This window comes from Sceloporus occidentalis, unplaced genomic scaffold, assembly GCF_023333645.1.
Source record: "Sceloporus occidentalis isolate IW3139 unplaced genomic scaffold, rSceOcc1.0.p SCAF_120, whole genome shotgun sequence".
NCBI classification, from domain to species: domain Eukaryota; kingdom Metazoa; phylum Chordata; class Lepidosauria; order Squamata; family Phrynosomatidae; genus Sceloporus; species Sceloporus occidentalis.
In genome coordinates, this window is record NW_028317100.1 from 338,651 (window position 1) to 365,879 (window position 27,229).

At 40.2% G+C, this 27,229-nt stretch overlaps 1 protein-coding gene across 1 annotated transcript; it reads left to right on the plus strand.

The window, feature by feature from the left end:
- The first annotated feature begins 491 nt into the window (after positions 1-491).
- On the plus strand, positions 492-17,938 carry MAN2B2 (mannosidase alpha class 2B member 2). The gene is made up of 19 exons (XM_089498408.1): positions 492-614; positions 1,606-1,752; positions 2,648-2,753; positions 2,874-3,046; positions 3,460-3,575; positions 5,064-5,241; positions 5,686-5,881; positions 6,885-7,075; positions 7,412-7,565; positions 8,342-8,463; positions 9,361-9,635; positions 10,027-10,218; positions 12,419-12,671; positions 13,469-13,579; positions 14,483-14,675; positions 14,978-15,115; positions 16,452-16,564; positions 16,820-16,937; positions 17,832-17,938. Exons 1-19 carry the CDS (start codon positions 492-494, stop codon positions 17,936-17,938), a joined length of 3,006 nt encoding a protein of 1,001 aa, XP_089354534.1.
- Positions 17,939-27,229: the final 9,291 nt, after the last annotated feature.

Sequence of the window (27,229 nt, forward strand, 5' to 3'; positions counted from 1 at the left end):
TAAGCGCTGCGTAAACTGTTGGCGCTATATAAATAAAGGATAATAATAAATAATAATAATAATAATAATAGTGTCTAAAGTGTGGGCATCAACACGTGATTTTTATTTTTTGCATTCAATTCCACTAGAGGGCAACAAACAGACTATTTACATAGTAGCCACTACTTCTGGAACTCATTAATACCCGCCAATAGAATATACAGGGCAGCAGTTACTATAATAAGTATTTATTTATTCATATAAAATGTATCAAACAGGCTCACTTATAAACTAACCCATGTATTGCTCATTCGGTTTGTATTGTGAAACAACCCGTTTCTTGCAGCTCTATTCCCTGCTGTCTTTCTGCTGCTTTATCCGGTACGAGGGATGTGTAAGTAAGTGTTTTGTCCCCTGCGGCTTGCCGTAGTGTCTGAGCAGTTGCTCTGTGTATGGTGACACAATGTTGCACAGTGGGCTGAGCCGGCTGTAACTTCATCTTTTTGGCTACAATGTTAATACCCCTGGTCGTCCTCTGCCTTTGGGGGGCTGTCAGCCCTCAGTCCGCTGATCCGATTCAGGTGTTCGTGGTTCCTCACAGTCATATGGATGTAGGCTGGGTGTATACTGTGCAGGTACAGTACAGGAACCATACAGAAACCATCACGTTTATTTGCTGGGGTTTTTGTATTCTGGGCTATATGTATATATAGATCACGAATCAGGCTATATATTGTGATTTTATTTATATATATATATATATATATATATATATATATATATATATATATATAATGAAATAGATGCAGTTCTTCAACAAACAGCTTGGGGATCATGTGACAAATGCAGGAAATGCTGAAATGCTTTCATACTTTTTTTTTTTTGCTTCATTGCTCATTGTAGATCATTCTAGCACAGTTTTTTATTTTTACAAATCTTTGCCTGAGAGTGATGGGAATTGCAGTCTAACACTCTCTGGGTGCTGGCATATAATGAAGTTTTGTATAATGTGAAGTTTTGTATTATGCATTATTTAAAAACAGTAGAAGCTGCCCTCCTCCTCCACGGTCCGGCGATTCTCACCACTGATTGGTTGCTTGAATCAGCTAATCAGTGTCAGGAAAATGCTCCCATTGAACTCACGCTCAGGGTCTCAATAGACCCCCGTCCGCAGCATTTGGGAGCCAGGGCTTGAGCTGACTGGCACTAAGTATTTCACGCGTAATGACATATGTTCAATCGCGCTCATCTCCTGTATGGAATATTTAGGGGGCGAGCAATGCTCATGGGGGAGTTCTGCAGAACACATCCATGCATTTGCAAGGGGTCATTACAGAAGTTTGAAAGGACCATGGATTTATCATATGCATATGCACGATGAATCTGTGTCTCACCTTTGCATCCCCTATGGGGGATCCTTAGATTACCAACATCGCCAAATTCCCAATGTACAGGTGAATGCATTTTGTGTTATTTAAAGCTATGTGTATTTTAGAATGATAAATTATTAAATACCTATTGTGCAAACTGAATTTGACAAAAACAATAGTTTGAGGAGAAAAACAATACAAAGATTGAACAATCCATTTCTTTTTACTTTGATTAATAAAACTTTTTCTTTTTTAGGAAAGTATGCATGCCTATGCTTCCAATGTCTACAAGACTGTTGTGGAAGAATTATGGAAAGCGAAACGCCGCAAGTTTATCGTGGTTGAACAGGAATTTTTTCGCCTGTGGTGGGATACAGTAGCTGATGAATTACAAAAGCGGCAGGTAAGACGTTATACCAGAAGCTTACACGAGAATAAAAAATGGAAAAATGCACAAGCGCTGTATAAAAATTAGCAGCTTTGGCAACGTGATCAATACCAACTAGAAGTATAAAAAAATTAAGGAAAGAAAAACCAACCATCTGCCATAAATGTCCGTTTTACAAGAAAATTAAAGTCACTCTGCGTGTCTCATTTTGATGGATTGTTGCTGTTTTACCTTTGCTTGCGTTATAAAGCATTTTATTGCATGTGCTTCTTTAGGACGTTTTTCCGCAAACTCTGGGATTTATGGATCTTGGCTGTGTGTCCCTGGTCCATACACTGTAAATAAATGTCGGTTCGGACTCTTGAGCTGTTATCTCATATGATCGATGGATGTCCAGGCTTGGGTGCACACGCATTCTAAGATACCAAGTGCTTCAGTAACCAGACTCCTTCACCGAAGCCATGAAGTCAGGAGGCAGCTGAAGGTTTCTCAGGCTTCCTCACACAGGGAATGGTTATGTCGGCTCCTTTAATGAAGCCCCACAGTATACAGTTTGCATTTGCATCCAAGGTTCAAGAGGGAACCAAAAGCTGATGGTGCTTTAGATTACTCCATGCGCCCACTTAGCATTTTTCCAGTGACATCGATGTATCAGCAATTTGAGCTCTCTTTCGTTTGCGGTCCCGAGTTTTTATTATGTTTTTATATTCTCACAATAAATTGAGTTTTTTTTCAATCCAATCTAAGGTCATTTTGAGATGCGGTTTGTAATCTTGTAGAATATTACTTTCCTTTGAAGCCATTGCATCTGATTATTTGCCGCAGGTTCTGGGTCACATTGCCAAGACCCCCCTGATCGGCACAATGTCGAATAAAAGCTGAGCTTGTGGGTTGTATCTTCTGTTTACAGGTACAGCAGTTACTACATGAAGAACGACTGCAGTTTATCATTGGAGGGCAGGTCATGCATGATGAAGCAGTCACCACAATAGATGACCAGATTTTGCAGCTAACAGGTACAGAGCACTCTCAATGTTTAATCTTTAATGGTATGATTTAATCTGGACGTTCCTGCAACTCATCTGATAAACCCTAACTAACGTGTTAGCAGGGGTTAATATACATGTCTTATGCAGAAGGACACGGGTTCCTGTATGAAACCTTTGGAGCAAGGCCTCGGTTCTCCTGGCACGTGGATCCTTTTGGGGCATCGGCTGCTTCACCTACACTGTTTGCTCTGGCTGGCTTTGATGCTCACCTCATCTCACGAATCGACTTTGATGTCAAAGCAGACATGCAGAATGCTAAGGTGAGAATACAAGAGTGAGTTGTTTATAAAAGTAATTCTGGTGTAAACCTTGAAAAGTGGTCTTTTTAGTTTAGTGGCCAATGACGTGTCTTCTGCTGATTGGACAGTTCCATTTGGCTAAGACAACTTTTCAAACTTCATACCAAAGTTATTTATTTATTTATTTATTATAGTAGAAGCTCATTTCCTTGATATGAGTAAAAAATCATTATTGACATGGAAAAAATGTCATATTTAAAAATTACTGTATTGGTTCTATGTCTAGAAAGCAGGAATTAAATACACATAGGAATCACATCCAAAAAATATAGTAAATACAGTAAAAAAAAAATGCAATGTATTTATATACTCTACAGCCAATATGTAAAGGTCTTGTAATCAGAGTTATGTGGCCGGATTATCTTATGTCGTAGAAGCTGCAGTTTGTTTGGAGAGGCTCACCCTCATTACGTGAGAAACAGGAGATCTTCACCCACGTCATGGACCAGTTCAGTTACTGCACTCCCTCTTACCTGCCATTTTCTGTCAGGTAACCTGGAAATCCGAAATAAATACAATATGTATCTAATAACATGAAAAGGTGTGAAAACACAAGATACACTCAGAATGCAGCTGGAATGGAAGCATTTTTCTTCATTGGAGACCATTTGGAGAAAAGCGTTCATGGTTTGACATTGAGTTTAGGAATTAAAATATATCTGCTTGATCACTAGTTGGTCAGTCAATCGTTAACTAATTAACTAGCTTTGGAGTTTATCCTGGAAAGTTGTAGCAAATCTCTCCCTCCCTCCCTATTATCTACCCTTCCTCTCCCTCCCTCCCTCCCTATTATCTACCCTTCCTCTCCCTCCCTATTATCTACCCTTCCTCTCCCTCTCTCCCTGTTATCTACCCTACCCCCCCTTTGCACTTACCTTCCAGCGAGGATAGTTTCAGTAAATCCCACCGATTTAAATATTCCTTATACAGGGCCACCTGTAAAGGAAAGCGTTGGGGTTGGTCCAACTCCCTCTTTAGTGAATAAATCCCTAACTGTTTAACAATTGGATTTTAAATGTGTTGATTTGTAGTTAGCCGTGGACACATGCGAATGAGGAAAAAAAACCTTCTTTAATATATTTCAAAATCTGTCATTATATTAATTTCTAGAAAAAATACCCATTAATTAATTACCGTATTGGCTCGAATATAGGCCGCACTTTTCCCCCCCACTTTAAATCTTTAAAGTGGGGGTGCGGCCTATATTCAGGGTCTAGCACCGGGCAGGCAGCGGGGTTAGGATACAGATCCCCCGCAGCGGTGCAGGGGACCTGCATCCTACTCTCCGATACGCTCAGACAGCCTCCCCTGCCAGCACTTACCACGGGGGGGGGGTGCCAGCACGGGAGGTTGTCTAAGCGCATCGTGCTGACGGTCACCGTCCGCACGATGCGTTTTACCTCTGCCCCCAAGACTTACCAGAGCAGACTCCCGGGTGTCTTGCGGGGCTGGCGGGGGACATCTACGCAATATGCGTATACAACTTCCGGTGCCGGCACATCCGCTGAGTCCCGGCACCGGAAGTTGTATACGCGTATTGCGTAGATGTCCCCCGCCGGCCCCGGGAGTCTGCTCTGGTAAGTCGGGGGGGGCAGAGTGGCAGCATATCTTGGGGGGGGAGGAGGAGGACAGTGGCAGCATATCTCGGGGGGGAGGACAGTGACAGCATATCTCGGGGGGGGGGGGAGACAGAGTGGCAGCATGTTTTTTTGGTGCTTTTTTAAAGAAAAAAACGTTTTCTTTAAAAAAGCACCAAACTTTTAGGGTGCGGCCTATATACGGGGGCGGCCTATATCCGAGCCAATACGGTATTTGTGATAAGTAGATGTTGGGTAAAAAGGGAGTGAAAATTAAATTGTGCAGAAAACTATATGGAATGACATCTTTCCAAATCAGCTATTCTTTGTCTTATCTTGGCTTTATTTTACCAAACTATCCACATGTTGCAGCCCATTTTTTGGTTGTAATTTTGTTCCAGGTCGGGGTTTTACTGGAATGGGGTGGCCCTTTTCCCGGACCCACCTAAAGATGGCATTTATCCCAATATGAGCCTTCCAGTGATGGCAGACAATATTCACCTGTACGCAGAAACAATGGTGAAGAACATTAAGCTTCGGGCAGCATGGTTTAGAAGCAATGATGTCCTGTGGCCCTGGGTAAGAAAGTTTTCTTATATGTATCCAACCGGATGTGCATTATAAATAAAAGTAGATTTCAGGTCCAATTATAAAGTAATATGAACAGGTTATACATTTTGTGGATATCACTCTCCCCAAATATTTCCATACCTTATCTCTTAGCGGTGGGGATGAAAGAGAACCCAAGCGTGACGTCTGGTGGGCAAAAAGAGCACTGACCATCTGGTGGCCACTTACAGTCCCATTTCTGGACAGGTTACCAGACACTAGATAGGGGTCAGTAGAAAAATTACCAGCTGAGGTCAAATCCAGGGTTAGATTTATCATGTAGAAACACCATAGTCGCCGAGTCTGGTTTTTATTCTGTATATATGACATTTGAAATATTTAGCTGTTAGCATTCACTGCGTAATAATCACGGAAACCGTGTTTTGAATCAGCCTCGTTGTTTGTCGTTTATAGGGATGTGACAAGCAGTTCTTTAATTCTTCAGTTCAATTTGGGAACATGGATTTGTTGCTGGACTATATAAATAACCACACGGAGTTTGGAGTAAATGTGCAGTACGCTACGCTTGGAGATTACTTTCACAGCGTTTATAACAGAAATTTTACATGGGATGTTCGGCATAACCAAGATTTCCTTCCTTATTCCTCTGGTAGGTGTGCTACAATTCCATACCTGCTTTATATATATATATATATATATATATATATATATATATATATATATATGTATATATATATATATATATATATGTATATATATATATGTATATATATATATATATATATAGTATATATGGACATCTATGCAAAGAAAGGACAGTAAAGTTATATATATATATATATATATATATATATATATATATATATATATATATATAGGTCTACTACTACTACTACCTCTAGGCTATACTGTAACAGAGATACCTAAGAGGTTCAAAAATGTTTTTGATGCAATATTTCAACTCAAATCATGAAGAACATTATTACTACTACTGTCTGAAGGTTTACCGATACCACAGTTCAATTTAATTCCATTTTTGGACTCTCTTATTATGAAGGGGGGCTCCAGTGAACTGGCTGAGCTGGCCCCGGATAATGGATATTTAATATGGGAATATTTATTGGTCGTCTCATTGATTTAATGTTGTGTTATGCGCACTTACAGCTGCTGGTAGATGAAAGTCTACTTGGCTCTTCTTGATGCAGAGAGATAAAAGTCCCATTGTTAACCCTCCATTTAGACAAATCTTATCCCTTGTAATTGTTCTTGCCTGGTCACAGCAGACAAGTCCTCTATCGTTCATGTCCAGCCAAGGATGCCATTAAATCTTTCCTTTTTAAAAGCATTTATAATTTGTATGTCGTACTTTAGAGAGTGCACTCCTATCGGTGGAGTGAGAGTGCAGAGAGTGCCTGTAATATAATGACTGCTGAACTTACATTTACCGACTCAAACACTAACACTATATTATGCTATGTCTTCGTACACCGTGTCACATGGCACGTCTGGTTACTCAGCCCCTCGATTATCCGATGCTCTTCTCATGTCTTCCGTACCATAGTTCGGTCTTCATTGATACAATCATTCTGCTACAGTTCTTTCTCATATGTGTTATGTTTATTCACGCTGCATGGTTCCTTGCCTCATTATAGATTTATACCAGGCATGGACAGGGTTTTACGCTTCCCGCAACGTTCTGAAAGGAGTAGCCAGGAGAGCGAGTGAGCTGCTGTATGCCGGGGAATCTGCATTCACACAGTATCTGCTGAAGTGTCCTACCGGTTCTGTGTGTAAAATGTGGGCTTTACAGCAGCTCAAAGACCTCCGCTGGGCTGTTTCGGAGGTAAAGCATCTGGGCTAATCCGGGCAAATGTTGGGCTGCACAACTTTTTAATTGAATTTGTGTCCCTTGAATACACCACAACAGGTAGTAACATTTCTCAAGAATGCTTTATGGGGCCGGTGTTCCTTTATTGTTTTTAAAAGGTAATAGTAAAGCCACGGCTTGTACATTTATATGAGCCCTCCCCTGAAAATCCACAATGTACTTATGTATAGTGTTTATAATATTATATATTGCTCAGTGTTATGGATTTTAATAAAATAAGAAGGTGCTGTAGCAGAGGAATGTTTTCCTGTTAAAGTTGAAACAATCTTTTTGTTTTCTTGTACTCCGAAGGTCCAACACCACGATGGGATCACAGGCACAGAGTCCCCAAAGGTTAGGGACATGTATATGATGAACCTTATGCGAGGGATGGTTGGCGTCAAAAAGCTAATGGCAGCCTTGGTGATGGACCAGTTCAGCTCTGAAAATAAAAGTGAAGGAGATGGTAATTATTCAAAGAAATACTATGCTATCAGTAGAATTGAGATGTTGAGTCCATGGAAGCTGGCATAAAGAAAAGAAAGGTAGGAGTAAATTTACCAACGACAGATCTCACTCCTGGGTGATGAGTCTCACTCAAAGTCTTTCGGCAGTTTTCTGCTCTCGTTCACCCCCCCCCCCACATTGAACTTGGGGGTCTTGTTACCTCCAGCCTTTACCAGCAGGAAACACCATAAAGAAACTGTAGATACCTCCACTCCATGCCACTCGTATGGGGTTTCCGCCTTATACAGCGTTTCCTTGGTTACATATTATTTCATTTCAGACCTAATCTCTTAAAATTCTCTCCTGTAGTGAATGCAAAATAAAATGGCTCTTCACTAATTTGAAAACAAATTGCGGTCTATCTGTACAACAACTCAGCTTTTACCAAGTTATCCCCGTGTACTACCCAGTATGGCTCACTGTTTTTTGGTTGTCATATTTTAATTTATTTTTTATGTTTTTTAACTATGGGTTCTTCACTAACAGTGAATTTTGTGCAAACAGATTTTTGTGTGTGTGTGTCTTGTGCATGTGTGTCTGTTGTGTGTGAATGCCAAGTGTGATTGGAGGTAAGAGAATTTGCACAAATATTTCTGTTCCAAGGAAGGGGAATTATTGTGCTTTCATATATAGTTTCACTATTTTTCTGAATAGGGATATATGGCATATTGCTTGTACAACACATTTTTTGAGTTACTTTGGAGTTTTCTTTAACTTTTCCTTTTTCTGTGATAGGTGTGATAAATATTACAGTCTACAACCCACTTGCATGGAACATTACAACATTTGTAACTGTGCCATTAAACTCTTCTGTGGTTGGTGTATATGATAAGCTTGGACAACCTGTACCTGCTCAGGTATGTTCTTTAATTTCTCCTTGGACCAATATAGCGAATAAACACCAAAAAATAGTTACCTGCGCACCATCCCAAACACCTGTGCTTATTTAGACGAATGGAGGTTTTTAGTTTACTCCAATGGCCATTAAAATGGAAGCTCGCCTGCTACGTCACGGCAAACCTCTTAGGCGAGTCCTACACTACACAATTAACCTCGCTACTGTGAGCTAAAGGTATTCTCCCAGGTATAGTGTAAAGGTGGGCTAGCTACAAGGTAAGCCTAGCTCACTCCACTGTTCACTAGCCCATCAGACAAAAATGGGGGGTCCACGAAGGGAAAGCTCCTTCTGGCGTGATCTGCCCTGGTACATGCGCCATCCTCTGACAAGCTGGACCAAGTCAGGTACTGACAGACCCAGCGTTAATTGGATAAAGAAAAACAACCTTTCAACGGGCTGCACATCCATAATCCCCCAATGCTTCCTGCTGGTAGCTGCTCACCCATGGATACACCCGGGGACGGGTGCCAAAGACCAAAAACACTTACATAGGGCGTATATAAGTCAGTCAATGATAAATATAGACTTCACACTCCAGCCGTAAGGTAAAGGTGCTTTCATGCTGCATCAAAAGTGTTACAGATGGGAGGAAAAAAGCATAAAGCTCAAAGCATTTTGTGTCTTGAATGGAGCTTACTTACATGCGTCAAAAGTGATCGTGCATAACTTCTGTAATTTATAAGCTACTGAACCGGTTTTAACAAAATAATAGTTTTGTATGCTCCAAAAATGTATTTAAAGCCAACTAATCCCATTTTGTCATCTGAACATGCTGTATTTATACTGTATAGACGTGAAAGTTATTTGTGATCAAAATGATGAATGTTAATTAAAGAACTGTCTCGTTTCCATGCAGATTCAAAATAGCACCGACTCCAAGTATGCCTTTGAGTTGCACATGCTTGTTACCCTTCGAGGCCTTAGTTATGGGAAATATTCCATACATCCTGGAGTTCAAACCAACCCAAGCTTTGGGGATGGCGCCATTGTAGTTGGAAGGCTGATAAAACATCCAAGGAAACCAATACTCAAGCGATCAAAGTCAAAAGGTCATTTGAAACCTGTGATGAACGACTGCTACACGTTATGGATTGACCAAGAGACAAATCTGATTGCGAGTATAACAGACAGGTTAGTTTATATCCCTGTCCAGCCGCTCTGAATGCTGCGGAACCAAACATACTGGGCTTAGATGGCAGTGTAATAGGTGGCGGGGGGGGGGGGGCACTGTTGGCTACACCTAATTTATGATGAATTACAAAAATAAGAAAAAGTCCAATTTGCCACTATTTGTACATAGTTTTCAGGTTTATATTTCTTGAAGGCAGTGATTTGTACACTGCTGCATAAATCCTGTACAATACTAACATGTACTAATAATGGATTGTGTTTAAAATAGATAAAATGATGGATTTATCACATATATTGTGCTATTCACTTTTATTCCCTCTTCCCGTTATTTTTTATTATACTTTTATGTAGCTAGTTGCCATATTTATTAAAACCTTTCTTGTCTGTTCAGACAGAGGAATCACACTGTCCAAATGTCCCAAGAATTTCTAGAATACCATGCCAACGGGGATATCCACCGGGGACCGATTTCAGACAACTACCTATTCACCCCGGACGGAGCCGCCGTTCCGGTTACTAATGCCGTAGGAATGGAAATCGTCGTTGGGAAATTGATCACAGAAATCAGACAGTACTTCTACAGGTATGTTTTTATTCATAGACAGCCGGTCAGTGACATGCGGCTCAGAAGGACTTCGGTGAGGTATGTGCGTTCAGATTCATACAAACTTAATTTTTTATGTATTTTACCAATTCCGTACGAATCTGCAATAATGAGCAATACTTCTACAATGATATCTATAAATACCCAGCTGCTCCATCGGTGCTTACAGTACAATTTATACTTGCCAAGCAAGTTATTTGGGGTAATTTACACTAAACGCTAATGTATTTTCTGAAAGCTTTGTGGACATACCAAAACACGAGGCTTCTTGGATCGGTAATGGGGGGCTTATTCACCTAAGCAGGAGTTTGTAAATGAGTCTGCATAAAAGTTATGGTTTCATCTCACAAGCTTCAGTTTGCACTTTGAAGGAGACTTTCATACATTTACCATAAATCATACGGAATTAGTTTTCTGCAAACTCAACCTTTATGGAATAAAACCCCTTGAATGGCACCCAATTTTTTTATGAAAAACTATTGCTTATTTTGGGGTATTCTGGGCCAGATTTCCCACAATACGTCACACCATCATATACGTTAAATACACTACACTTTTTTTCCCCCCAGTAGCTATAATTTTACACAATTCATTGCCTTCCCTGCCTTATTTTCATTTTTTCATCGGGGTTCTTGGTGTATAGTGGTTCCTGAAATGTGGATTTATCATAGTAAGTGTTAGTACAAGCAGTAATGTTTGTCCAATTATATCATATTTACACACATTTTGTTCTTATAATTTCTCACTTGAAGTGTGTATCTGTTTGCTTTGTGAACCTATATTACCAGAAAAAAATACATAAAACCCGGTTTACAGGCCCGGACTGGGACAAAAAATAGGCCTGGGCATTTAAGACTGAGCAGCCCATTTTTATTTATTTATTTATTTTTAAAGCCCACCCTTCATGTACCATCTTTGCATTTCCCCATAGACACAAACACTAACTCATTCACACAAATCAATAACACATACTCATTAATGCAGTCTCACAAATCATTCAAGCAATTTATCCACACATGAATTCATTAATTCTCATACGCATTCACACAATTCATCCACATATTTATTCATTCATTCTTGTACGCATTCACACTACCCCCTCTCCCCATCCCCTTCTTATCTGCCCCTTCTAACTATGTTCCCCCTTATCACTATGTACCCCCTTCCCCATTTCTCAATATGTACCCCCTCTCACTATCTATCCCCTCCATCTACCCCTTTCTATCTAACCCCTCTCCCCTCTTTCACTGCACCCCCTCCCTTACCCTACTTACCTTGTTGCCGGAGTAAGCAGCAACTGCGACCGGGTCCGCCACTCTAGGAGGCCGGGCAGCCCCCACCAGGGCCGACCTTAGGGGTGCCCGGCCACACAGGGCTTAAATTAAAACATCGGGTTTTTTTTTTTTAAACTTTATTTAACATCCTCCATGTTAAATAAAGTTAAACTTTATTTAACATGAAGGATGTTAAATAAAGTAAACAACCCCCCCCCGATGTTTTAATTTAAGCCCTGTGTGGCCGCACACCCCTAAGGCCGGCCCTGGTGGGGGCTGCCCGGCCTCATAGAGAGGCGGACACGGTCGCAGTTGCTGCGGGCTTAAGGGGCAGGTGCCCCTTATGCCCTGCGTTAATGCAGCCGCATAGGCCCAGTCAGTCCGGTCCTGACTGAGCCTATTTTAAGGTAGGTGCCTGGAGCTGCAGCTCCATCAGCCCCTACGTCAATCCGGCCCTGGTGTGCCCGATGGCCAGTCCGGGCCTGCCGGTTTACCTTGGTCCAATGTGGCTTTATAGTAATTGCAGTGCTATTGGAGACTGGTAGGGGGCAGCAGCGCTTTCTTTTCCCAGTATGAACAGTATCTCAGGTCAATAATAGAAGTATTAGTCTTAGAATCTGGTGGCAGATAAAAACGGTTTGGCCCATCACGTCTGACCATTTGTTTTCCAGCTATAAAGCCCCAAACTTTATTTGCGTTAGGCTGTTTAGATTCGGAATAGGCTTAGGCCTAATCATTCCACTTTTGTTGGAAAGCAGTTCCACTTTTCTACTGCCCTTACTGCATAGCCTACTGGGCAAGTAAGCCAAAAACATTACATTTTGGCGGTATTTAGCATCACATTGATTGTGGAAAACCTGTAGTGCTGTAAAAGTTTGCCATTTCTCTTTTTTCTTTTTCCTTAGCAGTCTAAAGGCAAAGATTCACCGGTATGCAATCTTATCGAGACTCTACAATGTCCCGGATGGTTATGAGAAGATGCTTCTGTGTCATCGTATCGAGCAGCAGTACATAGTTGGCCCCTTGGAGCTGAATCGGGAGTCCATTTTAAGAACAACCACCGATTTGGAAACGGGCAAGAAGATTTACACTGATAATAATGCTTATCAAATGCAAATGAGGGAGTTCAAGGCCTATGCCAGCAACACAGTGCCCAGGGTATGGACCAATGACGCAAAATATATAGTGCCAACAGAGTCTGTGATGCTGTACAATGAGTTATACCGACTATGACAAACGTAAACACATAGATACAGAAGGTATGGGGTCATTACACTGTGTGCCCTGGATATAGGGGAAACCTAATGCACAAGGGGTGAGCGTTAGTGACATGTTAGCTTTCCATGAAAAGCTGTGTTCAGCTGCAACCCTTTCCAGGTTGTCCCAGATGGAAGGCCTGGTGTTACCATACACTGAACGGTGGTATTGCTTTAAGAGAAGTCTAGTAAACTTATTTAGTGCCCACTGCCAATGGTTTCCATTTGCTTTTTCAATAATGCATATTAAAAGTACCCAGAAAGTACTTTCAAACCCATTATTCTTTGGAATAGCTCCCTGGGACATTAAACTGTCCCTTTAAGAAGTCTTTTTCATTTTCTATGGCAACCAACTACAAGGACAATTCTGAGTAAGGCAAAATGATTTCTTGGAAGGGTCTGTACGCTCAGCGGTACTAGAGATGATGTTCCTAATGCTTTCGTGTATAACAGTGTTAAGTTTCTTTACGGCTTTAAAAAATAAATGATGATGGTCGAGGTCATTTATGTGTTTATATTTAAAAAAAAATCTGTGATGGAGCCCCCCTCTTCTGTGTGTAGGTCGGTAGGAGTCGGTGGGCCCATGCAGCTGAATCCTAAAATAAGTTGTAGATGGTGTAGGCTAAGTTTATATCTAAACATCTTATTTTATTATTATTATTATTATTATTATTAATAAAATCGTTTCTCCTCTCTCAGAATTATTATCCCATGGTCCGTACAGCGTATGTAGAAGACGACAACACTCGACTTGTCTTCCTTGCTGAGAGATCGCATGGAGTGTCCAGTCTGGCTAATGGACAAGTGGAGGTATATATATATATTCAGATATCTCTTACAAGCAAAGGGTTCTCAGGCATTAAAACGTAGTGGGTGAACTTCACTTAGCAAAGGTGGATCTACGCCTCATAAGGACCATATAATGTACATACCTGTGAGCGCGCTAGGTTTGACCTGGAGTCTCCGTGTGAAGCCATGCTTCTCCAGGTGAGTTTAGTGCTTCTCCAGGTGAGTTTAGTGCTTCTCCAGGTGAGTTTAGTGCTCCTCCAGCCAGGCAGCAGCATTTAGCGGCACCCACTTACCTCCTACTCCTGCCGTCTTCACCTCCCACTAAAGCATGTCTGAGGATAGCCCGGCCATGTGTGTGGTTAGGGACCCCCAGCAAGGCAAACCCAGCACCTTCATAAAGCAAACCCCCCCCATAAGAGAAGAGCTCATAGTTCCCAGGAGGATTCAAGTGTCGCCCCAGAGAACCCCCATTTCTCCCAGAAGCAGTCATCTGTTAATTGCTTATATGGGGTTTAAAAACATTTAAAATACTGTTTTTTTAAAAAAAAATATTGATCCCCTACCCTTACCTTGCTATACCATAGCACAATACATCTGGAACACGGGGGGCTTAGTAGATAAACCGTGACAGAGGACATGCAATATAAGATTTCTTGAACACCATCTCTCCAATTTAACTCTTCGTTCACTCAGCCCCTCTTACAGGACAAGCTTACTCGGTCAGCCTTAAAAATAAAATTTACAGCAACTCATCTGTAAGCCGGTATGTTAGTGAAAAAATCCATACTTTGTTCGCTACTATCTAAAGGAGATAGAACACAACTACCACTTTATTACAGGTTTGTTTTACTGTGTTGTGGAGTTTAAATGCTGGAAATGAATTTCCTCTGTTTATGACTATTTGGGTATTTTTCTGTTACTTAGATCATGCTGCACAGGCGATTGTGGAATAACTTGGAATGGGACCTGAATTACAATCTTACATTAAATGACACCTCTATAATTCATCCAACTATCTGGCTGATGATGGGATCAAAGGCTCTGCTTGGCTCATTGTATCAGAGAGCTGGGCTATCTCTAGAGCATAAACCATTGGTGGTATACAACTCATTAACAGGTAATGTGATAGATTTAGATGTGTAGATTTTTTCATTACAATGTGTATTGGTTTATCTAAATAAATTGTATAGCTCACAAATTCTAAATCATTTATTTCACAAATTTACCAACATTTTACCAAAACTTGTATTTTTTGGTAAAAAAAATTGTATTAACCCAATGGAAGAAGGAATCTTCTTCATTGGCGTTTTTTCTGGATCACTGATAACTTGTTGGTATCTGATAAGACTAGGCAGTAATTATACTAGTTCTATGGCCCGTCCTAATGATTTTAATTGATGTGTGTAACAGGAAATGCAGGATCACATCAGAATGAGCACCAGGGGAGCCGCGATGTTCCTATCAATTTACCACCCAATCTTCACCTTCAGATTCTTAGTATTCCTGGTTGGCGCTACTCTTCAAACCACACCGAACATATGCGAAAAATCCGTACAGGTAATGAAAAAATATTTCTAAAGTTTTCCTTTTTAATATTGGTTTATGCTTGGCAGAGTAAATTATTTACATAGCCCTTAAACATCAACAATTCTTATTCAAGTTTAACAGACCCCTGAAAAGAGGAGAAAGAAAAAACACTGATGGAGCCCATCGCTATCTGACGCAGTCTGTTCTCTTCCCCAAACACCTCCAGATGGGCTACTTTTCTAACACTCGTGTTGACTGTGGAGTTGTAACGTTGTGTTGGCTGGAGAGTAGGGAATCCCTAGCAGCGAATGTCCATGACTTCTGCGATTACTCATTGAAGACTCATGCGACTGATGGAAATATATTTAGCGATTCCAGGTTCAGGTACAGATACTCACCCCAGTTTCATTAGACAGGGGTTGGCCATAGGAGGTCAATTAAGTCAGACTAGCTTGGTATCGGCAACATGAGGTAAGCAAGTGTAGCTGGGTTAGATTACCCAATTGGCAGCAACTGGAGGTCAACATGGTCAGACAAACCAGGGTTTGGGAACCGGTCAGCGCTCAGGGTAGGCAGCAGGAATAGGGAACAGGAGACTTGCTGTTAGGTTGCTAGTCCAGGCACTAATATGAATGCTACAGGTGCCAGGGATTTAAATTGTAGGGTTAGACAGATGCCTTGAGGGTTACAGAATGTTCTTCTTAATTAAACAGAAACAGTTCAGCACTTTGGCCAATTTCCGTATTAAGTTTATAGATTTTATGGCAGGTTGGTGAATAAATTATATCCTTACAATATTGAATGATTTGAATAATTTCTAGTTTCTAATTTATAATCGAGGCCAACCCTGTAATAACTCATTATAGAAGAATTTAATATTTTCACTTTAGCCAAATAAAAAATGAAATGGAACACTGATCAGCCTTTCAGAATGCCTGCAGGGGATAAACATGTCTCCAAAAAAAAAGAAACCCCATAAACGATGGCGTCGTAATGCGTCCTGGTAACTTTTTAGGAACCTTGTGGGATTTCCTGCGAAGTGGTTTAAAGGTGATTGATACGTTTAGCGCATGACCATGGAGGAGCCTGTGTGACCCAAACCTGTTAAAGTCCGTTTTCGTACATTACGTAGAACTGTTTTAGAAGATAGAGGAAAGTGTATGTTTCACAACATTTTTCACATATATATAGAAATACTTCATTTAAAATGAATATAAAAAGGTAGAACATCTTCTGATCTCAGTTTGGTGGCGAACACGTTGATCCGTATTTATGTCTTTAAAAGTTCCAATGCTTTTCTTGAGTTTTTATTGTTTATATAGTCAGATAATTGATTTTTAGGTTTTTATATTCATATATTAACCAGGAAATGGTTTGGCATCAGCTGCTGATTTCCACCGGGTTCTCCTGCGAATACAACATCTTTATGAAACAGGCGAAGACCCGATCCTCTCCAAGCCGGCGTCTTTAAACATACAGGTCTGTATTCATCTGATTTACCCAATCTTTACGGAATATTCACCGTGAAAAACACAAACTGTTACATTCCAAAAATGATCAAATATATTGATACTAAATATTCTGTTCTAAATTGTATTCCTCTATAAAACAATAGTAAAGGAAATGTTTTAGGGCAACCTGGGAAGGGTTGATTTTGAAGGTCACTGTCTGAAAGTGCATGTATTACCCAAAGTACTGCTGTATCTCGTGACATATTTACATTTTAATATGCAGTCCCTATTGAGAGGATTAGGGACTGTGGTGTCGGTGGAAGAGCGCTCTCTTACGGGAACCTGGGATCTGCATTCCATGAACCGATGGAGATGGAAATCCACACAAACGATGAACAAAGGTGAGTTCAATGTACACTCACCATTTTATGTCTGTAATAGCTGTATATGTATGGCTTTAGCTCATGCTTTATTTAAGATGGGCATCATCTGGAGAAATAAGTTCTAGTACCATGTCCACCCACAGTGCCCGCATATAGACATAGTGTTGTTTGTAGCTGTCCTCGTACCTGAGGCTGATGTGTCATGGAGTTGGAAACCAAGCTTCAGTGGGCTGAAATTGCTAAATTCCACTGAAAAGCTGGTGCTTGCTTTAATTTCAAAAACTCAATTTATGTGCTGAAAAGGTGGTGTGTGGTGGTATTTATAGCCGTACTCTCGTTATCATGCAATCCTTTGTCTTCACTTCTGAGAAACACCACATCCTCACACTACCTCTCAGTATTCTGCCCCCAGCGCGTGTCTTCTTTTCAATGTTCTTTAGTGTCTATACATTGGATTATTATTTATTGATTTATATAGCGTGTGAATCTAACAGGTTGTATGTGTGATGTGTGGATGTAAGGCATGATAGTATCAGGCTTAAGGGTGGTTCACTGATTAACCCATGCATTATATAGGGCCCGCTTCTCGCAGTGAAAATCACAGAGATTGGCCCTTGACTATGCACAGTGACATCAGTGAGTTAAAATGTTTACAGTCACACCGGCTCACCTCCTTTGGAATGCTTATTGGTGTAAAGTTTGATCAAGGCAGAATTAAGCAAGAATGTTGTTTTATAGCGTACGGTTCAGGACATTTTATAGATTATACCAAAAACAGTTTCAAAATGAAAAATCCATTTAATTGTCTTTAAATGGATAGACAGGAGCCATCAATTATTCTTTTAATCAAATTTGCTTTATTCTACAAAATAACATCTACAGCTGTTTTTAACACACTTTTCCATTTTGCAGGTGATCTAAAATATGACATGACGGAAGACTTCACTGTCAATATTGAGCCAAAAGAAATAAAAACGTTATTTGTTTATTTCAAAGAAACATCAACCAATCGGACATGAAATCTGTATTCTGTTTGTCTGTGTATATAAATACAGTATATGTATGTGTGTGTGTGTGTGTATGTATATATATATATATATATATATATATATATGAATGAAAAGTTAAATATATATTTTTTTTACTTGACCAATGTTTAAATCAAATATGTGCAATGTTTTTTTACACAGATTTGCAATGGAAACTTGTCATAATTGTTACTCTTTTGGGGCTCTTGAAAAAAAACTAATAAAAATTACAATTTCACTCCCATAAATATATGTAACACAGAAGGTAGTTTGACACAAAGAAAGTGAAAACAAAATAAAAATTATGGTGACATAATTTGTACTTTTCTGAACTTTTCAGGATGCGTCTTGCAGTTTTTACATATACTGCATATATTTTAAACTACATATATTTTATATCCTGTTACACTCTGTAATTGTACAATGTGATCTTGTAGTGTGTGTAAGGTAATAATATTTCATAGACTTGTGCAAATGGAGCAACAATGACAATGAACACTTGCTGCCTTCTCGGATATCTGCTTTGGACCTCCAAGTCTCTACTTCACTGTCTCCTTCTCTCCAGCTCTATTTCCCTTTCTCACGGCTCTCCGCTGCCCCTGGCATTATCCTGGCCGCTTCCTCAGCCCCTAGGCACGCATCCTCTCCCCTGATTGGAGGAATGGGGGAGAGGCTGTCCATGTGGTGTGCACCGAGGGTCCACCCGGTTCCAGAGGTACCACACCAGAATAAATCAGACGGATCTGCAGAGAAAAAAAAGTTGGAAAAGCTTCTTTTTCTCCGCGGATTCATCTGCATTGTTCTGGCCCAGTATACCTGTCCCACAACACGAGGCTTCACCCTGTTTCAGAACTACTGCACCCGTATGGGATAACACAGAGCTGGAACAAGCGACCCACCAGAGAAGAAGCGGAGACCCGGAGAAGATAGAGAGACGTTAACGGAGAGCAACAAAATGCAAAAAGAAACTAAAAAAACCAAAACATTAGAAGCTCTCTGTTCATTTTTATTTGTTTTGTTGGGCCATCTGGTTTTTGAACATTCTTTAACAAAAGTGTTTTTTTGTTAAAATTGTAATTAATACAAATGTGAATGCGCAAGTCTAGTAGTAATGATTAAAGCAAAACAGTATACTGGGTGCTTGTTTGTACACTAGAGGAATATAACAATATTTGTGTCCCCAAAAGCCTAAATACATGCTCACAGATACCGTGGTTGCGTTTCGTTTAGAACACGAGGATCTATCGGGCTGTGACATGTTGATGCCAGAACAGGCTGAGTTTGAGGAAACCAGATTTTGGGACCCCACTGCTTTAGAACATAGGGCCCACGTGTATTGGTGAGCGTATTGCAGCAATCCTGCTTTTAAGTCATTGTGGTTAATGAATAAAACGATAGGAGATGATTGTTAAGGTGATAAGACATCTTTTTTAGAGCCATTTTTTTCTATTTGAGAAAATGTATTCCTGCCCAAACCGTAGATTTAGCCGCTTCGCTGCTGGGTGATAAGCAGATGCCAATATTCACAGAAAGTTTGAAAACTGATATAATAGGAGCTGGTATTCTTACAATACCCGTGGACATTCTGATCCCTTTTGGAAAGCGATACATATTTTTATTAATCAGTACATATGTGCTTAACATCACACAGGACTAGAAGGATGTTAGAGGCATGTCATTTTCACAATAAGAAACCTCTTAGTAATATATATTTTTTTTAAATGACATTCCATACAGCATAGGACCTTGATGGATTTCGGTTGTAACAACTCCTATTTGGACCTGCAAACCCACTAATAAATATCCCGCAATGAATAATATAGTTCTGTATTATTAATGGAGAATAGACTCCAAGGTTAATAACAAATAGAATCTGGAGAAGACTGTGTTACTTTAGTCTGATATTCACCTATAGATTCAACACTACAGTGATTATGAACAGTCCAGAGATCATGCACTAAAATTTACAGGTTTTAAAAGAACCTTTTTGTGTTTCTGGGTTTTTACCACAATTTCAAAGAAAAAGAAACCTAGCAAAATGATATCCAAAATGTATGAGCCAAACAAAACTCTAGCCTTATTTGATACATTCTTGTCCTTCTTCAACCCGGGTAACTATGTTTCTTAATAGCGTATGCAGCTAGGGACATCCTTGTAGACCATACTTGGAAGCTGCCCATAGGCCTGTCCTTATATTGGCTGTAATGGGAACTGACCATCTTGTGAGGGGATTTGCATTCCCTCTGCCCTTTATCTTTATATCCCAGCGCTCTAGTTGCATCTTGTGATGATGAACAAGAAGAGGAAGTGTTTGAATGAAGGAAGATGTTTAATTCTGTGTATGTATCTGTTTCCTGCACCCAGCAGACACTGATTCAAGCATGTACCTCCACTAACTATGACAAGAAAAAGCTCCGTCTTACTTATCAGTCTTCACATGATTTGTCAAGGTGAGTTATACATTTTATACTTCTAGATTTTCCTTATTTTAGCTTCCCGGATGAAATAATGACCCTAATCTAAGTTTTAATGCTCAAGTTACAGAAGTGACTGTACATACTATGTTTCATTAAATATATCAACAGTGAAAAGGCTCTGTAGCCCATTGTTTTAGTTATTTCAAGTGATTTATTTTACAGTTAAGTGTGGCGCGATTTGATAATTCTTAGAGGACATCTGTAATAAAATTTGGTGAGACACTTTATTGGAAAGGAATGTGATGCAGCATTACTACATTATTTTCTCAATATTATTAATAATTGTTAATCATAACAATTAACCAAATATCTTCATTAGTATTAAAATATTAAAACCCAATTTTTAACAAAATTTTTTTTTACCGCTGGAGCTGTGAATCTTTACCTTAATATGGTCATTCTATTTATATTTGTTTTTTGTTTTCATAGCATATCTCTGTAACACTCTAGACGTCACTCAGTCCCCAATGCGTTTAGCGGTAAAGGAAGGAGAGAGGGCTATCGTAACATGCACCTGGAATGCTCTTCCCCCTGTCATGCAGATCAGAGTGTACTGGAAATTATATAATATAATATCTGCAGAAAGAAATAACGAAACAACTTTAGCATCTGTTTTATGGGAAGAGAAAGACAATGTCACCATTAGTCCTATAAGTCATAACAAACATGATTACATCATAACTAAGGACAAAGCAGAGATACATATTAACTCTACTACAAAGAGAGATGAGGGCATGTATGTCTGCGAAATCAATATCGAAATACCTAGTCTTCAAAAAGGAGGAGGAAATGGTACAACATTAAATGTGTGCCAGACTGGTAAGTATGAGCGTTATCCTTAAAGCTAAAAGAATGGAACAGAATTATTCTGTAATCAAATTCACCATAAAAATGGACATTAGAGATTTTTGGGATGATTTATAAAAATTATAAAAAATTCTTATCTCCTTATACACACAAAGTGGGATAAGAGTCTCCTGTCTGCTAAACGGGATACAATAAACACATTTAGTAATATAAGAATCACAGATATACATTATATTGTATAAGGGACAGGTGGACATGATAATAAGGAACACTGAGACAATTTGGTTAGACGTGGAAATATAAGAAAAAAACATGATGGTGCCCTTTAAGAAATATTATTATTATTATTATGCTTTTATTTATATAGCACCAACAATTTCCGCAACACGTCTTCTATTATAAACATTCAAAGGGTCTGACAAAACTAGAATTGACAGATTAAGACAAATCTATATGTTGGGTAAAAATGGCCCGGCTCGCAAGCTTAAACGCTAGAGAATCAGTCTATAGTACATGCCACACATATAGAAGACATAAAGTTAAATAATGAAATAGAATTTATTAATAGCATATTTACATTATAATGCAGACATGAAAATATATAGTTAACTATAACTTTGATTAATAGAATTATCAGAAAAAGGATTCCTGATTGTCTTTGTGAATTTACAAATTGACGTGAATTTACGATGAAAGGGCAGCAAATCGAATAAGTATTGTAGCCCTTATAATAGAATTAGGTTTAAATCCAGACAAATTGTGCTAGCATACCCTCGTTATGTTGGAGTAATTATCCACTGTATTCATTTTGTCAACATATTGTCCTTTTCAGGAAAAGTGTTTTCGAAGATCTACTTGAGCTTTATTTCTCTCGTGGTTATCCCTGTGATGATAGGAATGTACTGCCTTTACAAAATAAGGAAAAGGAGAAAAGGTACTTAATTAAGGGATAAAAAAACACATGTTTAGTATTACAAAACCAGCAATATGAACAAAAAAAAAGACCTTTAAAACAAATGAATATGTTTTGTATCGATGCAAGGAAAAACACCAGTATATTTGTACAGATGTTTCAAGGGTATATGGTTGACACCCCAGTCCACCCAGAATAACATCTGATATATATATATATTATTTTTTTTTTATATGTATGAACTGTAATTACCATCTTCAGGGTTATTCCACCGCTGTCCTTTTTTTAGCGTGTATCCTTCAGGCGGCCACATGAAAGTTATTTATTGGCAACTGCCTTAATGCCCCATGGCCAGTTTTAATCCCTGCTCCAGCAAGCCTGTCCATAGAAATGACTTGGTCACCATCCTAGCTTTCTCCCATAGTTTTTGCAACTATAAATCAAAAGAATTTAGAATTTTATTAAATGTTATTGTATCCCAAATCAAGTCACCCGTGTCGATGGGTGTAATAAATGATGAGAAGAAGTGTGTTTCCTCATCAGAAAATCTTCCCGTAAAATCTTTTGTACGTAATTTGGATATATCTCCCATCTCCAGCTAAATGTCATGGAGTAGATTTGTTCAGCCGGTTTTACTCGTTAGTCATTTTATATGTTTTTGTTCTTCATATTTGTTATTGGAGATTTCATATGCGCCTGTAATATAAGATGATCTATTACATGACTGTTAATTCACTGTTCTTCACGCTTCTTTAGCTGTATTCCAACCCTTCACCCAGGCCCGGACTGGGACAAAAAATAGGCCCGGGCATTTAAGCCTGAGCAGCCCATATTTATTTATTTATTGTTAAAGCCCACCCTTCATGTACCATCTTTGCATTTAATCATTCACACAAATCATTAACACATTCATTAATGCAGTCTCACAAATCATTCAAGCAATTCATCCACACATGAATTCATTAATTGTCATACGCATTCACACAATTCATCCATACATTTATTCATTCATTCTCATACGCATTCACACTACCCCCTCTCATCATCTTATCTGCCCCTTCTCACTATGTTCCCCCTTTTCACTATGTAACCCCCTTCCCCACTTCTCAATATGTACCGCCTCTATCTATCCCCTCTCCCCCTTTCTCACTACCTAACCCCCCTCTGCCCCTTCTCACTGCAGCCCCTTCCCTCACCCTATTTACCTTGTTGCCAGAGCAAGCAGCAACTGCGACCGCGCCTGTGGCAGGGCAGGATTGACTTAGGGGCTGATGGAGCTGCAGCTCCAGGCTCCTACCTTAAAATAGGCCCAGTCAGGACCGGACTGACTGGGCCTATATGGCCGCATTAAGGCAGAGCCCCTTAAGCCCGCCGCAACTGCAACCGGGTCCGCCACTCTAAGGCAGAGCCGGCCTTAGGTGTTCTGGCGCCCTGTGCGGACTACTCCTCTGGTGCCCCCCCATCCCAAAAAAAGAAAGGAATAAAAACTTGTAACAAAACTCCCCTTTCTCACTATCTATCCCCCTGTATCACTATCTACCACCTCTGCCTCTTCTCACTGTTATTATATACTGAGGCAGACATTGACGGTGGTACAGCATAATACTTATCACTATATACTGAGGCAGAAATTGACGGTGGTACAGCATAACACCTACCACTATATACTGAGGCAGACAATGACGGTGGTACAGCATAACACCTATCACTATATACTGAGGCACACATTGACAGTGGTACAGCGTAATCCCTATCACTATACATTGAGCCAGACATTGACAATAGTGCAGCATAACCCCAATCACTATATACTACGCCAAACATTGTTGTGGTGTGGCCTACCACTTCATTGTCTGGCTTAGTAGTAGGGATGCACCGAAACGAATTCTGGACTGAAACCGAAAATGCAGCATTTACCTGTCCGAAACCGAATATGACCTCCCCACACCATAAAAAAAACCCCTTTTATTTAAAGTAAGTAACACACCAAAATAGGACAAAACAATTAAAAAACAATATTATATGTATATATATATATGATTGTTAACAGCAATCACCTTCCTATCATGCCCAGGCATACCCAGATTCCAGGATGTACTCGCAGACTTGGCATGATAGGAGTATGATTGCCCTATCTACCCCTTCTAACTCCCTTCTGCCCCATCTACCCCTTCTCACTCCCTTCTCCCCTATCTACCCCCTTTCCCCCTATCTACCCCCTTTCCCCCGTCTCACGCCCTTCTCCCTATCTACCCCCTCCTAACTATCTACCCTCTCCCTCTTTGAAGTTCACTTACCTTTCAGGAGTCCTGCGGTGAGGGTGCAAGGCCTCTGCCTCCCAGCTCTGCCACTGTATGGAACAGTATAGAGTGATGGGAGTTATGATGTACTTTTAGAGCATAATTAGATCATGAAAAAGACATTGGAAATGGTACAGCATAACACCCATCACTCTCACACACTTACCAATCCACACATATATACCAATCCACACCTATACCAATCCACACCTATATACCAATCCACACCTATATACCAATCCACACCTATATACCAATCCACACACATATACCAATCCACACGTATATACCAATCCACACGTATATACCAATCCACACGTATATACCAATCCACACGTATATACCAATCCACACATATACCAATCCACACGTATATACCAATCCACACGTATATACCAATCCACACGTATATACCAATCCACACGTATATACCAATCCACACGTATATACCAATCCACACGTATATACCAATCCACACATATATACCAATCCACACATATATACTAATCCACACATATATACCAATCCACACATATATACCAATCCACACGTATATACCAATCCACACATATATACCAATCCACACATATACACTAATCCACACATATACACTAATCCACACATATATACCAATCCACACATATATACCAATCCACACATATATACCAATCCACACATATATACTAATCCACTCTCACTGAATATTTTCCTACCTTTACTCTTTTCTCCTTACAGCTCCTTTTCCTCCTCTTCGCTCCTCTTCTTCAGTTCTTCTGTCTTCTCTGTCTTCTTCCGGTTCAGAGGGCACGGACAGCGGTGGGCGCGGCTTCAGTGTTGTGCGCCGGGATCTGACAACAAATCCCGGCGCACAGCAGCTGTTGCCGCGCGGATCACAAGGGAGCGGTATCGGAGGTCTTTAGCAGACCTCCGGCTCCCTTGAGTGATTTTAAGCCGGGTTGAACCCGGCTTAAAATCACTCAAGGGAACCGGAGGTCTGTTAAAGACCTCCGATACCGCTCCCTTGTGAGCCTGCTCCTCCAGCGGCGGACATTACTGTCCGTCTCTGGAGGGGTGCCGGGTGCCGCAAGTTGGCACCCGCTGATGAGCGGCACCTGGTGCGGACCGCCCCCTAGAGTGTGACGCCCTGTGCGGTCGCACACCCCAAAGGCCGGTCCTGCTCTAAGGGGCCGGGAAGCCCCCACCAGGGCCGGCCTTAGGGGTTTGCGGCCGCACAGGGTTTAAATTAAAACATCGGGGTTTTTTCTCAACTTTATTTAACATCCTCCATGTTAAATAAAGTTAAAAAAAACTTTATTTAACATGGAGGATGTTAAATAAAGTTAAAAAAAACCCTGATGTTTTAATTTAAACCCTGTGCGGCCGCAGACCCGTAAGGCCGGCCTTGGTGGGGACTTCCCGGCCCCTTAGAGTGGCGGACCCGGTCGCAGTTGCGGCGGGCTTAAGGGGCAGGTGCCCCTTATGCCCTGCGTTAATGCGGCCGTAGGTAGGATAGGGGCCTGGAGCTGGAGCTCCATCAGCCCCTAAGTCAATGCGGCCCTGCCGTGGCCCGGCCCACCGGGCAAATGCCCGGTGTGCCCGATGGCCAGTCCGGGCCTGCCTTCACCCTTCAGATGAGATTGTTCCAAAAATCAAGTTTCACACTAATATCCATTGCCCTAAAAGACCAATTTATGTGGAAATCTGAAAGGTTCTCATATCTGTTGTGGCGGAATGCTGTCTGAAGAAACCATTTAGTATATAGGTTGACCTTTTTTATGTTCTAATAGTTAATAAAATATTCCACATTTTTTTGTTTTTTAGAATTGTTCCTAGATCATGTCTACAGTAATGAAAGAGTGAGATCCAAAAGCAAGGAATGATGGCAAAACAAATATATATCTGGTATGTGAGGATTTGTTGGGTAATCATTTTCAATCATAATCAATCAAAAGTTTTGTTTTCTCTATAGTTTAAGGCATGACTAAACTAACTAAAGAAAATATATACGTCAAGATTTAATTATAAACTTTTTTTAACTTCCAGGATTTGCTGCAGTAAAACACACCTGTAAGGAACCAGATGGCAAATCCAGTTGTGGACCCCCTTTTACGGAATAGATACTGAAAGTAAAAGAGTTCTGGAAGAACTTGTTTAATCAGCGTCAGACCAGATGCCGCATAGACTTGGTTTGTGTGCCTGGAGGGTGCAGCCTCTGATAGAATTGAGTATCTGTAGAATGGAGCCTCCAACTCTTGAGTCCATGTCTCTGAGGACACCACCCTCCCTTCCTTTTCTACTTCAGGCCCCACTTCTTCCTAAGGAATTTATTAAGCCAACATTGCTGATCTCCATTCTGTTTTTGTGATTTTTTTTATTAATTGTATTTGTCTATGTGCTACATTTGGCAAATAAAAAAGCTATTGGATGATCATGGAGGTAAATGGCGGGGCATGGTAGGAGAGCGGCCCTGAGTCAGGCTTAGGTCAACGCCCAGTCAAATTCGTCACGAACACGGGTAAGATAGGATGTGAAAACCTCACTTAAGTTAGAACATAAAGAGAAACGTAAAGCATATGCTGTAAGGCAAATAAAGAGACCTCTGTTAAGATTCTGTTCCAAGATCAGCCAAGTCAACCCTGCATACTGCATATTCAAATTCAATAGAGGTTTGTTCAATCTGTTTCAACTAATGCACCTTAGAAAATGAAATCAGTAAATATGAGAAAATATATAAAAATACATACACAATTATACAACAGTTTTAACATATTCTGTTATGTTATTA

Coding starts and splice junctions, on each gene's coding strand:
- MAN2B2 (XM_089498408.1), top strand. CDS start 492: ATGTTAATACCCCTGGTCGTCCTCTGCCTTTGGGGGGCTGTCAGCCCT. Junction 3,047..3,459: donor CAGACATGCAGAATGCTAAG/GTGAGAATACAA, acceptor CTTATGTCGTAG/AAGCTGCAGTTTGTTTGGAG. Junction 13,580..14,482: donor TGGCTAATGGACAAGTGGAG/GTATATATATAT, acceptor TCTGTTACTTAG/ATCATGCTGCACAGGCGATT.